General features: G+C 47.5%; 1 protein-coding gene across 6 annotated transcripts in view; it reads left to right on the forward strand.

Moving 5' to 3' along the window:
* CLASRP (CLK4-associating serine/arginine rich protein) overlaps positions 1–17,016 on the forward strand; it is a 57,483-nt gene that overhangs the window by 1,126 nt on the left and 39,341 nt on the right. For all 6 annotated transcript variants that reach the window (XM_015427256.1, XM_015427255.1, XM_015427257.1 and 3 more), the window contains exons 2-6: positions 6,773–6,878; positions 9,487–9,601; positions 12,611–12,708; positions 13,259–13,360; positions 16,668–16,747. In XM_015427256.1, coding sequence (XP_015282742.1) covers positions 9,503–9,601; positions 12,611–12,708; positions 13,259–13,360; positions 16,668–16,747 — 379 coding nt within the window. In that variant the 5' untranslated portion in view covers positions 6,773–6,878; positions 9,487–9,502. The remainder of the gene's footprint in view (positions 1–6,772; positions 6,879–9,486; positions 9,602–12,610; positions 12,709–13,258; positions 13,361–16,667; positions 16,748–17,016) is intronic.

Genomic DNA, 17,016 nt, shown 5'->3' on the forward strand with positions numbered 1-17,016 from the left:
CTGGGGCCATCCTTCCTGAGGTAAGGCGAAAATGCGTGAGCCAAAGGCTAAAAAACTGTGAGCTAGCTCACACTAACTCAGCTTAGAGGGAACACTGGTTAAGACCAACAGTTTTATTCCTGGTATAAGTTTTCGTGCACATGCACACTTCTTCAGGTGCAGTGAAACAGAGGACACCAACTCTGAAGAAGTGTGCAGGTGCACAAAAGCTTATACCAGGAATAAAACTATTGGTCTTACGGGTGCCACTGGACTCAAACCATGTTCCACTGCAGACCAACTCGGCTAAGCTCTGAAACTACCTTCTTATTTTTAAAGAGTCAGTTTTGACTTTCTGGGGTAAGGGAGGTTGTTTTAAAAGAAAAGGCTGTTGAGGACTAGCACCTTTCCCTCCCCTCTAAATTTATTTGGGAGTTCTTTGAGCTTGAAAGACTTGTAGAGTAAAAGCAATGGGGACTCTCATTTGGGAGGCCAAACAGCTCTCCTAGAGATTTTGCCACAGTCATATGCCTCAAATATACTTAGTTGTGAGGCTGAGGTATTGATATTGTTGTTTGTGGGTCTGTAGGTGAATGTTCCTTTTGTACCGTTGTCTGCGATGTCCACGATGCTGTGTGTGTGGCAGAATAGAATGTATTATTTCTAAAAGACTGAGATAGTGATGTTGGGTCCAGAAACAACAATGTTACTGTATCATTCTTAAAACAATTATATATCCTATTAGTTGTAGCATTGTGTGCAATAATCCTTGGTAGGTAGTTTTCCAAGTATGTGGCAGAACAGAACACATAATTTTTAAAGGTTGTAGTTCCCCTTTCTCTTGCAAGCGTTTCTTATCCAATTTTAATATTTCTGGCAGTCGTTATGTGCAGTGCTCCCTCTGAGCTGTGGAGTCTTGTGAGCAAAAATTCTACTTTGTAACCTACTGGCATTATTGTTGTGAGCAAGCGATTTGGCTCCTGCATAAATTAGTTTGCTCTGAAGCCATCCTTCCTGAGCTCAGACAAAAATCTGTGAGCTGGAGGCTAAAAAGCTGAGTTAGCTCACACTAACTCAGCTTAGAGGGAACTCTGATTATGTGTAATGTCAGTGCGTAGATTGTTGGCTTCCTTTAGTAATGGTTTTTGGCCAACAGCCCTGTTGCGCTGACTATTCCAGCATTGCTGTTCCTTGGGAAGTTCTCTCATTCTCTCGCTCTGTCGCTGGGATGAAAAACTGCTGTGATGGTAGCTTGCCAGTTAAGGTTTCTTTAAATCTTTCTTGAGTTGGAACTGCCGACGGCCCTTTTTAGCAGTGTAGAAAGAGGTAGGCTGTTAAGCTCCCTTCTAGTGGCTTTCTCCCTCTGAGCATGGCAAAGCTATGGCTTTGCTTTCCAGAAACCTGTGGGATGCTGAGACACGCGGAGGTCAGGAGGAACGGGGCTCTTCTCATTTAACATGGATCTGGATTAGTAGTCTGGAAGCCGCTTGCTGCGAAAAGCTGCGGTTTCAGGTTGTCAGCAGAATCCGAAAGGCACCTATGCTTCCAATGCTGAGTTTGCACTTTCACACTCTGGCTCGCCATCAACACGTAGCAAAATGGGTTTTTCGATTTGCTGTCCGAGAACGCTCTCCTTTTTAGCCCCTTGAGCTGATCTCAGATGTCTTTTTACTGCAAGCCCAGATACTCAGGTAGAGTAATTCCCCTTCCTTTCCACCCCCTCTAAGAAATTCCGGAAGGTGGGAAGGGGGTACAACTTGCGGTCTCCAAAGGGGGTCGGTGTCGCCAGGCAGCTAAAAACTGGTCTGACCGAAATGAGCCTTGTAAAATGCCTGGGATAGGGATTCGTATCTGGAGGCACCTCAGCCGAATCTGCCGGTCACTGCTGGCTTTCGACCAATGCTCCCTCTAAGCTGTGGAGCGTTGTGATCAAAAATTCTACTTTGTGAGCTACCGGCAGTAAAGTTGTGAGGAGCAATTTGGCTGCTGCGTCAATTAGTTTGCTCTGGAGCCATCCTTCCTGAGCTAAGATAAAAATGGGTGAGCTGGAGGCTTAAAAACTGAGCTAGCTCACACTCAGCTTAGAGGGAACACTGCTTTCGGCTGCTGACTATGATGGCAAAAAGGTGTGGAGGGAGAGTGGTAGGGGCGTGGGGGGCTTCACTGGCAGGTTGGTTTAGTCGGATCCCCCGCTGCCCAGTCCTTACCAAAGGGGCAACCTGTTTGCCGGCATTCCGGCAAATCTTTTTTTTTTTTTTTTAATCATTTTTTATTTTCAAACACAGAGTCAACAACATACAATAACAAAACACATACAAAACACACAAACAAAAATCAGGAGTGCGTTCCGTTAGTGTTTAAGCTTTTCTTTTTGTACGTCACTAGTTTTTGCACCTATGCTTCTATAGATGTCTATGTAGTAATTAAGGCTTCTATTTCTATTGCTGTATTTTTCTATGTATTTTTTAATGGTTATATCGACAGTCTCTTAAGGGTACCACTCAATCCATTTGTAAAGTCTTGACCAGGTTTTTTCCAAAGATTTCTCTCTTGCCTTGTAGGAGCAGAGTAAGTTTGTCCATCTCAGCTGTTTCTAAACGTTTTTAAATTATTTCTTCTTTTGTAGGTGTTTCTTCTTTTCCCCAGTATTTTGCATATAAAATTCTAGCAGTAGTTGCATGTATAACCGTATAACCATCTGGTTTTTTAATGACTTCCTGGTATTATATTCAGTAAAAACAATTCTGGAACAAAAGGTATTTCTGTTTCTAGTATTTTTTGTAATATCTCATGTATTCTGGCAAATCTTTTCGAGGTAAGCGGCGCCTCTGGTGTCTTGTTGCTGTTCAGGTGTTTTTACCCCTTTTTACAACGTGTAAGAATATAAGAGCCCTGCTGGATCATCCTGTTTTGCACACAAGCCAACTGGTTCCTCTGGAGGTCCAGCAACAGGGCATAGAGGCTGAGGCCTTCCCCCAATGTTGCCTCCTCCTGGCTAGAGATGTAAAATTTCTGGAAATTTTGAAGCTCGGAAAAAAACCTAGTTTTTTCCCGTTTTTTGGGGTAAAAAATGGAAATTTTTGGGAAAATTGAAAAAATGCTACATTAGCATTTCTTTTGTCTTTTCTAGATTGTTACTTTAGGAACATAAAGTATGACTACGAACATTTTTACTTGGCATGAAATTATCACAACTAGCATTTAAAAAATATAGTGTATCCAAACAATTATTTCAAACAGAATACCCACCCACATGCAAAAACAAAACTGAAACTTTTTTATTTTCTTCTGACAATCGCATCTCCTAAAGGAAGAAATGCACCTTGTTCTTGCATTGGAGGGTTCGGTTTGTAACCTAGGACTTGCTTGTCCTCGGTGCACAGAAATTAGATCAATCTGACACCACAGATATATATTTTAGAAATGATTTGGAAAATATTTGAACACCTTGTCTTAAAATATTTTATTCATCATGTTAAAATAAAACGTTCCAAAATCTTTTTTTTTCTCTTTTCAATTTTTCCAATTTTTCGGAAAAAAAACAAAAAGGCTTCGGGGAAAAAACGGTTTTCCCCCCGAATTTTTCCGTTTTTTCCCCGGGCCTTCACATCTCTACTCCTGGCCATGGGATTTAGAAGCTAACTTTCTCTGAACAGGGAGGTTCCTTTTAGTCACTACGGCTAGGAGCCTTTCCTCCATTAATCGCTCTAATCCCCTTTTAAAAGTAGTCAGAGTAGGGATGCGAAGACTTAGGAGAAACCTGGGGGAAAATTGTTTTTTTGGGTGGGGGGATGCCCCCTGGTGTGTTTTTCCCTCCCCCAAGGAACAGAAGAAGAAAAAAACATACACCCTGAGAGCCAGCGTGGTAGAGGGGTTAAGAGCAGCGGACTCTGATCTGGAAAGCCGGGCTTGATTTCCCCACTCCTCCACATGGAGCCTGCTGGGTGACCTTGGGCCTGGCCTGTCGGAGTTCTCTTACAACTCTCTCAGCCCCACCTATCTCCCAAGGTGCCTGCTGTGGGGAGAGGAAGGGAAGGCGATTGTAAGCTGCATTGAGACTCCGGGTAGAGAGTAAAGGTTTCCCTTGCTCGAAAGCCAGTCGGATCCGACTCTAGGGATGCGGTGCTCATCTCCGTTTCCAAGCCGAAGAGCCAGCGCTGTCCGAAGACTTTTCCGTGGTCACGTGGCCAGCATGACTGGACGTCGAGGCTCACGGAACGCTGTTCCCTTCCCACCGAAGTGGTCCCTATTGATCTACTTGCAATGTCTTGCTTTCGAACTGCTAGGTTGGCAGGAGCTGGGGCCAGAGACGGGAGCTCACTCTGTCATGCGGCACTCGGGTCTCAAACTGCCAAACTACCGACCTTCCGGTCTGCAGTTCAGCGCCTTAACCACTTGAGCCACCGCGGCCCTGGGTAGAGAGTAGCAGTGGATAAAAACCGACTCTTCTTCTTCTGAGGGGATATACACCCCTGATTTATTAACTGAGGAAGGGAGCGGGGAAGCCAACAACCATGGTGAATGGTTCACTTGTTGATGTTTTCTTGTCCACCGTGGATTTCCCCTAATATTAATACTGGCAGGAAAGCAGTCTCCATTCTCCCAGTGTTATTCCCAAGGTACTTGTGTTTTAAGTAGCTTAGCTGATTATATTTGCAAGTTCACGTTGGGTGCTGTTTTTGGATATTGAAGGAAGCATTCCTTATCACAGTAACTTGGCAGAACCATAATAATTTGAGAAGGGGAAAACCATCTGACTCTTAAGATCGGCCTTCGCATAATTACCCAACCCAGAAATGGCCAGCGGTCAATTTTTTGTGGGTCTGTTCTCCTCTCTGTAGAAGGGTCAGAAACGTATTCTCCTACCGGCCTCTTTAATGCTGGCGAGGCTACAGACTGAATATAGAAGAGGAAGACATTGGATTTATACCCCGGCCCTTCACTACCCAAAGGAGTCTCAGATCGGCTTACAATCCCCTTCCCTCCACACTCCCCACAACAGACACCCTGTGAGGTAGGTGGGGCTGAGAGAGCTCTTTCGAGGACTGCTCTTGAGAGGGCAGCTCTGAGAGAAGTTGTGACTGACCCAAGGTCACACCAGCTGGCTGCATGTGAGGGGTGGGGAATCAAACCCAGTTCTCCCAGATTAGAATCCACCCTGTTAACCACTGCACCAAACTAGGGATTTGAAGGCCCGGGAAAAAAATAGAAAAATTCAGAAAAAACTGTTCCCCCCCCCCATTTTCTTCCTGAAGCCTTTTTTGTTTTTTTCCAAAAAATTGAAAAAAGAAAAGAAAAGAAATTGATTATGGAACATTTTTTTTTAACATGATGAATAAAATATTTTAAGACAAGGTGTTCAAATATTTTCCAAATCATTTTCTAAAAAATATGTATGGTATCGGATTGATCTAATTTCTGTGCACTGAGGACAAGCAAGTCCTAGGTTACAAACTGAACTCTCCAATGCAAGAACAGGATGCATTTCTTCCTTTAGGAGGTGCTTTTCACAAGAAAAGAAAAAGGTTCCAGTTTTGTTTTTGCATGTGGGTGGGTATTCTGTTTGTAATAATTGTTTGGATACACTATATTTTTAATATGCTAGTTGTGATTATTTCATGCCAAGTAGAAATGTCCATAGTCATATTTGATGTTCCTAAAGTAACAGAATGACTCTCAATCTGGAAAAGACAAAAGAAGTGCTAATGTAGCATTTTTTTCAATTTTTCAAAAAATTTCCGTTTCCCCCTGAAAAAAATTGGGGAAAAACCGGGTTTTTTCCCCCCAAGCTTCAAAATTTCCAGAAATTTTACATCTCTACACCAAACCAGTGGAAGCATCTAGCAGAAAGTGCTTCTCCGTTTTGGAGGGCATCCACTCGAGCTTAGGAAAACCGAACGAGAGATTCAGCAGCAAACCTGCGGCCTTTTCCCTTCGGAGTGAACCTGCAGACAAATATTTTGCCGTATCTTGATTATAACTTGGCGGACGAAGCAGGGGGGAGACACAGTCATTCCGTGGGCTGCAGCCACCTTCTGAGGAGCCCACTGACCCCTCCCTGAACAAAGCTGGAGTTTTCGGCTAAACTCCCGAGCTAAGATGGTTAAACTCTGCTAAACTCCTGAGCTGACGGTTCCTCAGTGGACCAGGCTTCCTCGGGAGGTGGCGGGCTCTCCTTCTTTGGAAGTTTTAAAGTGGAGGCTAGATGGCCGTCTGACGGCAATGCAGTCTTTAATCACTATGAATTTTGGCAGATTGTGGAAGGGAGAGCGGGAAGCCAGAGCTCAGATCGTCCAGTGTTCCCTCTGAGCTGAGTTAGTGTGAGCCAGCTCACAGTCCTTTAGCTTCCGGCTCACAGATTTTTGTCTCCGCTCAGGAAGGAGGGCTCCGGAGCAAACCAATTTATGCAGCTGCCAAATCGCTCTCTCACAACTTTAATGCCAGTAGCTTACATAGTAGACGTTTTGCTCACAGGACTCCACGGCTTAGAGGGAGCATTGCTTGTAGCCTTTTTCTGTGTGCTTGGGATAATGTCAAACACCATTTGGGGGTCAGGAAGGAATTTTCCTCCAGGCCAGATGGGCCCAGGGATCCGGGAGTTGTTTTGCCTTCCTCTGGGGATAGAGCAGGGGTCGCTGGAGGAGCGGGGTGGGGAGGTGGGTGAGAAATTTCCTGTGTGGTGCAGCGGGTTGGACTAGATGACCCCTGAGGTTCCCCTCCCAGTTTTGTGTTTATATGTTTTTCTAGCTATAGACTGGAGCTCTAACCCAGCTCTGATTCCTCCTTCCTCTAGGCGATCCGCTTTACTCAAGGAACTGCTTCCGACCCTCCTAATCTTTTCATGGGCAGTTGGTGGAAAGAAGAACACCTGTTTTGATCGCCGCCCAAGTTTGCGCTCTGTGAGTGTCGGCTTTGTGCGTTGGGGCTGTTGTGTTTGTGAAAAGACCCTTTCCTGCATTTCCTGAATTTTGTATAGTTGGGGTGCACGAATGGTTTTCAGGGCCTGACTGAAGAAATCCGAGTTGATTGAGTCAGAAACGTGAGTTGGTTCCTGTGTCGAGTAGGCAGCTGTGTGTGAGTGTCAAGTGCCACGAAGTCGCTTCCCGCTTATGGCGACCCTGTGAATTAATGTCCTCTAAAATGTCCTCTTGTTAACAGCCATTCTCAGGTCTTGCAAACGGAGGACCGTGTCTTGAGAGCCAGCTTAGTGTAGCGGTTAGGAGCGCGGACTCTAACCTGGGAGAACCGGGTTTGATTCCCTACCCCTCCACTTGCAGCTGCTGGTGTGACTGTGGGTCAGTCACAAGTTCTCTCAGAGCTGTTCTCTCAAGGGCAGTCCTCGAGAGAGAGCCCTCTCAGCCCCACCTACCTCCCAGGGTGTCTGCTGTGGGGAGGGGGAGGGAAAGGAGATTGTAAGCCACTCTGAGACTCCTTTGGGTGGTGAAGGGCGGGGTATAAATCCAATCTCCTCTTCCTCCTCGACGGAGTCAAGCCATCTCCTGTTGGGTCTTCCTCTTTTCCTGCTGCCTTCAACCTTTTCCTTAATTAGCAAGAAGGTCCACAGTCCAAGACAACACCACAGCATGAAAATACTGTGACAGAGCCATTGCTAAATACAGTATTACCAAAATATAGTTACGGGTACTATCAGGGCTTTTTTTGTAAAAAAAGCCCAGCAGGAACTCATTAGCATAATACGCCACACCCAACAGCAGAAACTCATTAGCATATTAGGCCACAGCCCTGACAGCACATTAGCATATTAGGCCACACACCCATGTTACCAGAAGCCCACCTTTTGCTTCTTATTCTGATGACCTTGTTTGTGGTCAAAACCCAGGGCTTTTTTTGTAGCAGGAACTCCTTTACATGTTAGGCCACACCCCCCTGATGTAGCCAGTCCTAATGCGTTTCTGCTGTTGGGTGTGGCCTGTTATGCTAATGAGTTCCTGCTGGGCGTGGCCAACTCGGGAGCCAGCTGGAACTCCGTTCTTGTGCGTTCCTGCCCAAAAATAGCCCGGGGATTATTAATTTCCATAGGAGCTAATTCAAAATCAAACTAGAGAACCTTTGGCATGTGCAAAATACATAAGAATTCATTTTCAAAAATTGTACAATGCATAATATACGGTTTTACAAGTAAAAATCCATTTCTTAGCAATCCAAAAGTTCAAAAAAGTCCAGCAGTCCAAAAATCCAGACGAGGATTCCGGATAAATCCCCCATTTCGGTTGTCTTCTTCAGAAGAGGACTACTTTTACTCCCATCAAAAGTGCTTCTGTTCTCCAAATCAAATTCTAAACATGGTTCCACGTTCAAATTGTTAGAAATATGTACTACAAACGGGCTTCCAGTCATATATTAAAGAAGAAACTAATCTCTGTCTTTCCAAAGTTGGTATAGCCTCTGTCAGCTATACCAAGGGTCAAAGGCCAAAGTTTAAGCGCTCTCTATGTTGCTAGGAATTGGAATTCAAATAGGTCATAGTTCACACCTTTAGTCCCTCAGGATCCCAGCTAGCCGCTTTTCTTTCAGGGCCTTAGCTCAATTATAGGTTTTGGCCCAGCAACCTCAGGTGATGGCATCCAATCAGAACGCCTTCTCAGGAGAAGCCTCTAGAACAGGGGTGTCAAACTCTTTTGTTATGAGGGCCGGATCTAACATAAATGAGACCTTGTTGGGCCGGGCCACGTGTGTCATAAAATGTAATGCCAGGTAGGACACAAACACAAAGGTTTGTTGTTTTTTTACTTAAAATAAAAAATGCTTGAAAGATTAGCACTCTTCCAATATTTTCTTTATTTAACAGTGTCTGATAACTGACACCTCTTGCTCTTCGATTTTCGGTTTTCGATGTATTTCGATTTATTGCATCGAATTATTGCTCTGAATCATTGCATCAAAATGTCTGTGCTGTTGCAATCCTTGAGTACGCTGTTCAGGTGTGTATCTGTAAGCTGCAAACCTACGATGACGCAGCAGAACTGGAAGAAGAAGCAGAAGACAGCCAGTTCCACTGCGGGCCTGACAGAAGCCCTCCGGGGGCCTGATCCAGCACCCGGGCCGCATGTTTGACACCCCTGCTCCAGAAGATGAGCTCATTGCCCCTGACTCTCTCCCCCCCATCCTACAGGCTGCAGGCTCCCATGAGACGCTAATCACGCCACCTTCATCTCTGGCCTTGCAGATAAGGCCAAGAGACCCATCAGTAACACCTGCAAGATGGATGTTTCTGTTCACATTAACCCTTGAGGGGGAGGCCAAGGGTGCTTTGCTTCACACCCATGCCTCCTGGTCCAGAGTCCAGGAAGGGCCACTCCAGTTGCTGACGCTTGGGCGACATTTCCCCCCTCTCTCTGGGCGCGTGGTGCCTATCGAAGTCAGTAATGCTGTTAATGACCAAAGCCATGGTGCATGCTGCATGCTCACTGGGTGTGTGTTCCCACTCTGGTTAATGTTGCCCTTTCCCTCCCCCCTGGCTCTAATACATGTGGGTTCTCCCAACAGCTTGGAGAAAGGCAGGATGTGGCACGAAGCCCGGAAACACGAGCGGAAGCTCCGGGGGATGATGGTGGATTACAAGAAGCGAGCCGAGCGTCGGCGGGAGTATTACGAAAAGATAGTGAGTGCGGGGGAAGTTGTACTCTCATCTCTTCCTGCATATCCCATTCCAGCCCGCCCCTCCCCCCCGCATCTCCAACAGAAAACCTTTAATAAAGGATGGCAAACCAATTGCAGCAGGCTGCAAGCGAGTGTGTGATGTGTTCAGGGGTCATTTTGCAGAAAAAGAGGTGCAGGAGCTCATGAGCATCACTCATTCGCATAACTTATTTGCATAGGCCACACCCCCTTGACATCACCGGAAGTGTGTCAGAAGGCAACACCCACTGCTTTGTCTCCACTGGACTGTTTTGGGTTGCTAGCTATTGGGGGGGGGGAACATACAGATCTGTCCTCGCAGAGGAGGGAGAGCTTGTACCTGAAGGTGGGCTGGGGGGGCTCTGCAACACCTGGCTGCTTTTTGCTCCTTGTGGCCTGACTGAGGGCTGCTGGGAGCAGGGGGGCAGGTTTTGTTGCATGTGCCCACCTGCTGGACTCCTTACTGCCGGAGCTCCGCTCCTGTGCGCTCCTGCAGGAAATGACCCCTGAATGTGTTACTGTTCACCGTTAGAGCCAGTGAGGCCTAGTAGTAGAAAAGAGCCAGAGTCCGGGAGCACCTTAAAGACTAACAAAATTTGTGGCAGGGGAGGAGCTTTCGGGAGTCACCGCTCACGTCTTCAGATACGTGACAAGACCACCACATGTGAAATAAACATCCCTCGTTCACGGCAGCCTCTTCAACCATTTTCACAGTCTGTTTTCATTAAGTGGGCCGGTCGAACTGGCATGAAGTACCACCTTTGAGACGCCTCTAATGCACGCTCTCGTAAACCTCTTGAGCTTGATTCGAAAGGAAAGCGTTGAAATATTTGTTCCCAGTCCTTCTCATGAAATTTAGTATTTAATTCTGTCTCCCAGTTCTTTTTAATCGTCTGCCCTGGAGTTTGTCCCCGAGTCAATAATATCCTGTATATTTTAATAATTTCCTCGCTTCCTTATCTATATTTTGAATTAATCCTTCAAACTCAGTTAATGGTCTCTGTATTTGACCTTTAATTTCCTTTTGGAGAAAACTTAAAATCTGGTGTTTCAATTCCCTTCAGGAATCCTTCTTTCAATCCAGAGTTGACGACTATTATTTGATTAAGAAAAGACTTTCTGCACCTGGAATCATATACTGTGTTGTGATATTCCCCCTACAATTCCATTGGAAGCCTCTCATAGTTTAAATATACCATTAGTATATATAAGTTTTAGATACCTTGGAATACCCTTCCCAAAAAACCCTAAATAAAATGTGTCGGTATAACTATAAAACGATGTGGAGGCAGATAAAAATGGATCTGATTAGATGGGCAAGGCAGAAAACAGCTGTGGCTACTTGAGGTGCAATGATTAAAATGTCGGCTCTTCCAAAATTACCTTTTTTATTTTATGTGTTACCTCTTCGTACCTCAGATCAGATTTTGAAGGATTGGCTATTGAAATTAGACCAATTTACTTTTAACTCTAAAAAGCCACAGACAGCAAAACTCCTAAGGTATCACTCTGTTTGAGAAGGAGGGTAAAAGGTAAAGGTAAAGGTTCCCTTGCTCGAAAGCCAGTCGAGTCCGACTCTAGGGTTGCGGTGCTCATCTCCGTTTCCAAGCCAAAGAGCCAGCGCTGTCCAAAGACGTTTCCGTGGTCATGTGGCCGGCATGACTAAACACCAAGGTGCACGGAACGCTGTTCCCTGCTCACCGAAGTGGTACCTATTTATCTACTTGCAATGTCTTGCTTTCGAACAGCTAGGTTGGCAGGAGCTGGAACTAGAGACGGGAGCTCACTCCGTCATCCGGCACCCGGGTCTCGAACTGCTGAACTACTGACCTTCCACAGCCTGCAGTTCAGCGTCTTAACCACTTGAGCCACCGCAGCTCCTTGAGAAGGAGGGTGGGGTATCCCAAATATCTCCCTTTATTATGATGCATATCGATTGAGACATTTAATCCCCTGCTTGTACTTCTCCAAGGAATTGGGTTGGCTAGAGTTAGAGAGATTTAATTTCGTATTTTATTTAAAACATTTATTAGCTCCCTTCCTAATGGAGTGCAAGGCTTACGACATAAATAAAATACTTAAAACAGATCACAAAAAAGTACATAAAAACCAGAATTTAAAATTGCAGCTTTGGACTGCTTGAATCAAATGTGGTCCAAAATAAAACCGTCCTCAGCTTCCTCCTAAAGATCAAAAATGAGGAGGGCAGATGCACTTCCCTGGGAAGCTTGTTCCATAATTATGAGGCTGCCACCAAAAAGGCCCTGTCTCATGTACCCACCGAACGAGTTCCTTTGATTGATGGGACAATTTGAAGGGCCTGTCCCTGTAATCTAAATTTCCAGGCAGGAACGTATGGGGAGAAGACGGTCCAGACATTCCAGTCCTGAGCCATGTAGGGCTTAAGGGACAAAACCAATGGCTATAATTGGTCCTCGGAACAGATTGGTAGCTAGTGTAATTGCTGTAGTATCGGGGTCACATGCTCCTGGTAGTGGGCCCCAACCAGCAGTCTAGCCACAGCATTCTGCACTAGCTGCAGTTTCGGAACAGTCTTCAAGGGTAGCCCCAAGTAGAGTGTGTTGCAGTAGTCTAGTAAAGGTGGTGCCTTGTTGGTCCCTTGCTCGAAAGCCAGTCAAATCCGACTATAGGGTTGCGGTGCTCATCTCCGTTTCCAAGCCGAAGAGCCAGCGCTGTCCGAAGACGTTTCCGTGGTCATGTGGCCGGCATGACTAAACACCAAGGCGCACGGAACGCTGTTCCCTTCCCACCGAAGTGGTACCTATTTATCTACTTGCAATTTCTTGCTTTCGAACTGCTAGGTTGGCAGGAGCTGGAACTAGAGACGGGAGCTCACTCCGTCATGCGGCACACTCGGGTCTCGAACTGCTGAACTACCGACCTTCCACAGCCTGCAGTTCAGCGTCTTAACCACTTGAGCCACCGCAGCTAGATGTAAACTAGGAGCTCTAACTTATTACTTCTCTTCTAGAAAAAGGACCCTGCTCAGTTTCTGCAGGTTCACGGCCGGGCATGTAAGGTCCACTTGGATTCCGCAGTGGCCCTTGCGGCTGAAAGCCCCGTCAACATGTGAGTAGCGTTCTGTATCTCCCAGCTTTGCTTCCAGAGTGGGAAGCTTACCTGCTGAAGAGTGGTGGATGTTTCTGTTAGCGTATGAAGCGTCTAGTAATCACACGTACTAGGTTGCTAGTGCTGACTATTCACAGTGGATTTATTTACACAAATATACACACAGTCTCTTTAGCACTCTCAGACTCAAATCACTGTACAATCCGACAGAGTGCTCCGCAGCAAGGCATTCACCAGAGTGAACATCTCTACAAGTACTGTACACAATATATACACTTCCAGCACCAATCAGGGTCCAGTGCTGACTCATGGTGACATCATTTGGCTGATGCAACTTGGATGCAATCTAGACCTCGTGACATGATCACATGACTCTCTTAGCTGTCAACCAGATCAAGATGATCTACACCATTGACCTTTCAGGCTGTCATCTTGTCCCCATACATGATAGTATGCTGACAGTTTCCCCCCTACACTTCCAAGCATATGCCCACAGTTTTTTGGGGAAAACTCGTGTTAACCTTCCTTTGATGGTTTTTGTCCCTCGCAGGATGCCGTGGCAGGGGGACACCAACAATATGATCGACCGCTTTGATGTCCGAGCCCACCTGGACTACATCCCCATGTACACGCCTCCGCTGCTAAACCCCATGTAAGGTGTTCGCCGCAAGTCCTGCGTTAAACCGTCTCTCGTTTCCGTGTCTGACTCGTTTACGGCATGGGAGGCTTAAGGATTGACAGACTTTCTTGAGATGCGGGCAGCTTTGGGATTTTGAGAGGGGGCAGCGCGCGCCGCCTCAAAATGGCTTCCGTGGGAGGCGGAGCCAAACCCCAAATGACTGCCTCAGAAGGTGGAGTCAGTCGAATATAAGGACATAGGAAAGCCCTGCTGGATCAGACCAGTAGTCCACCTAGTCCAGCATCCTGCCAACCAGTTCCTCTGGAGATCCAGCAACTGGACATAGAGACTGAGGCCTTCCCCTCACGTAGCCTCCTGGCTCTGGGATTCAGAGGCTTGGTGCCTCTGAATGTGGAGATTTCCCCTCGGCTGTGAATCTAAGCCGCTTTTAAAGCTGCTTATGCCCGTGGCCATCACTGCATATGCCGTCAGTGAATTCCATATTTGAAGCACTCTCTGTGCAAAGTAGCATTTTCTTTCCTCTGTCCAGAACCTTCATTGGGTGGCCTCGAGTGCTAGTCTTTTGGGAGAGGAAGAAAAAGTTCTCTTTTGTCAACTCTCTTCACCCCCATGTATAATTTTATAAACCTCTCTCATGTCCCCCCTTAGCAGGGGTCATTTCCTGCAGGAGAACACAGGAGCGGAGCTCCGGCAGTAAAGAGCCCAGGGGGCGGGCACATGCAACAAGCCCCACCCCCTGCTCCCAGCAGCCCAGTCAGAGCAAGAAGCAGCCAGGGAAGCTGCAGAGCCCCCCCCCCAGCCCCCCGATCCAAAACAGTCCAGGGGCACCTTTAAGACCAAGTTTTATTCAGGTACGAGCTCTCCCTCCTCTGCCAGGACAGACCTGCACGTCCCCCCCCCCCAATAGCTACCAATCCAAAACAGTCCAGTGGATCCTGAGTGGTGGGCGTTGCCTTCTGACACACTTCCTGTGATGTCAGGGGTTTGTGGCGTATGCAAATAAGTTATGCTAATGAGCTCCTGTACCTCTTTTTCTACGAAATGACCCCTGCCCCTTAGTCTTCACTTTTAGTCCCGGACGCTTCAGCCTCTCCTCCTAGGGAAGGGGCTTCAAGCCCCTGATCCTCTTGGTCGCCCTCCTCTGTACTTTTCCCAGCTCTGCCGTTTCCTTTTGGAGATACGGTGACTAGAACTGTACACGGTATTCCAAGTGGTGAGGTGCATCATAGATCTATACAGGGGCCTTAAAGTATCGGCCATTTTATTGTCGTTCCCTTTCCTAATAATCCCTAACATAGAGTTTGCCTTCTTCTCACACTTCTCGGGAAGAAGGAAGCCCCGAAGGGGGAATGGAACCGCACCCTGATAAGTAAACCCCAGTTGCTTACCAGCAGAGGTCATTTTGTAGAAAAAGAGGTGCAGGAGCTCATTAGCATAACTTATTAGCACAACTCATTTGCATATGCCACACCCCTTGACATCACCGGGAGTGTGTCAGAAGGCAACACCCACCGCTCAGGCTCCACTGGACTGTTTTGGATTGCTAGCTATTGGGGGGGGGGAGTGCAGATCTGCCCTCGCAGAGGAGGGAGGGCTTCTTGTACCTGAAGGCGGGCCTGGGGGGGGGGGCTCTGCAACTTACCTGGCTGCTTCTTGCTCCTTGTGGCCCAACTGAGGGCTGCTGGGAGCAAGGGGTGGGGCTTGTTGCATGTGCCCGCCCCCTGGGCTCCTTACTACCGGATTTCTGCTCCTGTGCACTCCCGTTGGAAATGACCCCTGCTTACCAGTCCTCCTCATTCTCCAGTGGGAAGTTTTTTTCATTTGAATGAAGTCAGTAGGGAAGTCCTGCCTTACAGTGGCCCTCACCCACTTTCTGAAAGGCTTGGCGGGCACCATGGGAAGCATTGGCTGGTGGGGAACCCTGAAATAGTTTATTGGAGCCTGGAAAAACAAGGAACTTGGCTGTTTCACCTAAAAGTAAAGCTTTTAAGATTGCACCGTGCACAAAAGCAGTGCCAGCTTTGGGTGGGGAGTGTTAGGGTGAAACATGGGTATGGCCTTACGTCAAGACTCAGGTGGGGTGTCACCTCATGCTGCCACCACTCTGGATTTAGGTTCCCTTGAGAAGCCCCAGAGCACCCTCCCAAGACCTTCAGACCTCCCTTTTGGCCGAATAACAGGCGTGAGGATGAGGCAGAGTGAACAATGCAAATAGTTTATTTTATAAGAGGTCAAACAAACAAGGTGCAGGAATAATAACAGTAAGTTGGTGAAAAGAAAAGAAATCAAATGCCCTAACGTGTCTGAATATATACTGTCCCTAGCTCACTATTCCAAGTGGCACTAGACTACTCACCCTTCCCTCAGGATGAGGGTTTCCTCCTTCAGCAGCCTTCCTTCTGGCTCTGCCCTCTGGGAAGAAAGAACAGCTTCTGCTCTGGCACCAGGTCTTTTGCTCCCCAGCCCTCTTCTTCCCTGTTGGTCAGTTTTGGCTCCAGAACCTCTCAGGGGCTCCTGGGAGTTGTAGGCCCAGCCTCACCTACTGCTAGCCAGGCTCCCCGGGCCTAGTAGGCCTCTGGTGGCACAGCCCAGATCATGACACTTTACCTCGTGATGCAGAGGTTTGAACGTTTGAACATTGCTTGGAAATCCTACAGTGTCGCCATAAGGGAGTGGCTAGTCAGCTGCCCCTTGACAACACTCCCCGCCATTCCTGTAGTCTTACAGTCAGGGCTCTTTTTGTAGGAAAAGTCCAGCAGGAACTCATTAGCATAACAGGCCACACCCAACAGCAAAACTCATTGGCATATTAGGCCACACACCCCGACTGCACCGCTCATTAGCACATTAGGCCGCACCCCAATGTTACCAGAAGTGTGGTCATCCAGCCACACCCACCTTTTGCTTCTTATTCTCTTTACCTTGTTCCTGCTGGGTGTGGCCAACTCGGGAGCCAGCTGGAACTCCGTTCCTGTGCGTTCCTGCCCAAAAATAGCCCTGCTTACAGTCATGCTCCTAGCCCAGGCTGGCCCAATCCCATCAGATCTTGGAAGCTAAGCAAAGGTCAGCCCGCTAGTCTTTGGCAGGGCAGCCTCCAAGGAATACCAGGGCCATGACACAGAGGCAGGCCATGGCAAGCCACCTCCGAAGCGTCTCTTGCCTTTAAAACAAGTCTAGCTCGCCCCCTCGAGGTGCCTAGCGCTAAAAGAGCTAGAACCTGTGGGTGCCAGGCAACCTGAGGCTCTGTACTACACACACCGCCGTACGATAATTATCAGTCAGACTTCTAATTCCTGTCTCCGCCTCTCCTTCCTTCCAGCTCACCGGAACAGGAGTCCGACGAGAGGAAATGCAACTACGAGCGATACAGAGGCTTGGTGCAGAACGACTTTGCCGGCAGTGCGTTCTCTCTCTCGGTTTTCCTTGCGTCGGATGGGGAGGGGAGGCCTTTTGGAGAAGGGGGGGAGGTGCCGTCTGTTGGACCTGACGCTCCAGCATTTATTGCCAAGAGGAAAGAGGATAAGATTTTCCAGCCAAATGAATTGGGGGGGGGGGGGGGGAGAGAACAGCAGTGGAGGTTCATTTGGTGTTTCTCTCGTCTGCCCCAGAAAGGCAAGGACAGAGGAATGGGGAAGGCTGCCCGCAGATGAGTTAATTTGGGAAAGGTG

This window comes from Gekko japonicus, unplaced genomic scaffold (genome assembly GCF_001447785.1).
Source record: "Gekko japonicus isolate JY-2015 unplaced genomic scaffold, Gekko_japonicus_V1.1 scaffold1389, whole genome shotgun sequence".
Taxonomy (NCBI): Eukaryota; Metazoa; Chordata; class Lepidosauria; order Squamata; family Gekkonidae; genus Gekko; species Gekko japonicus.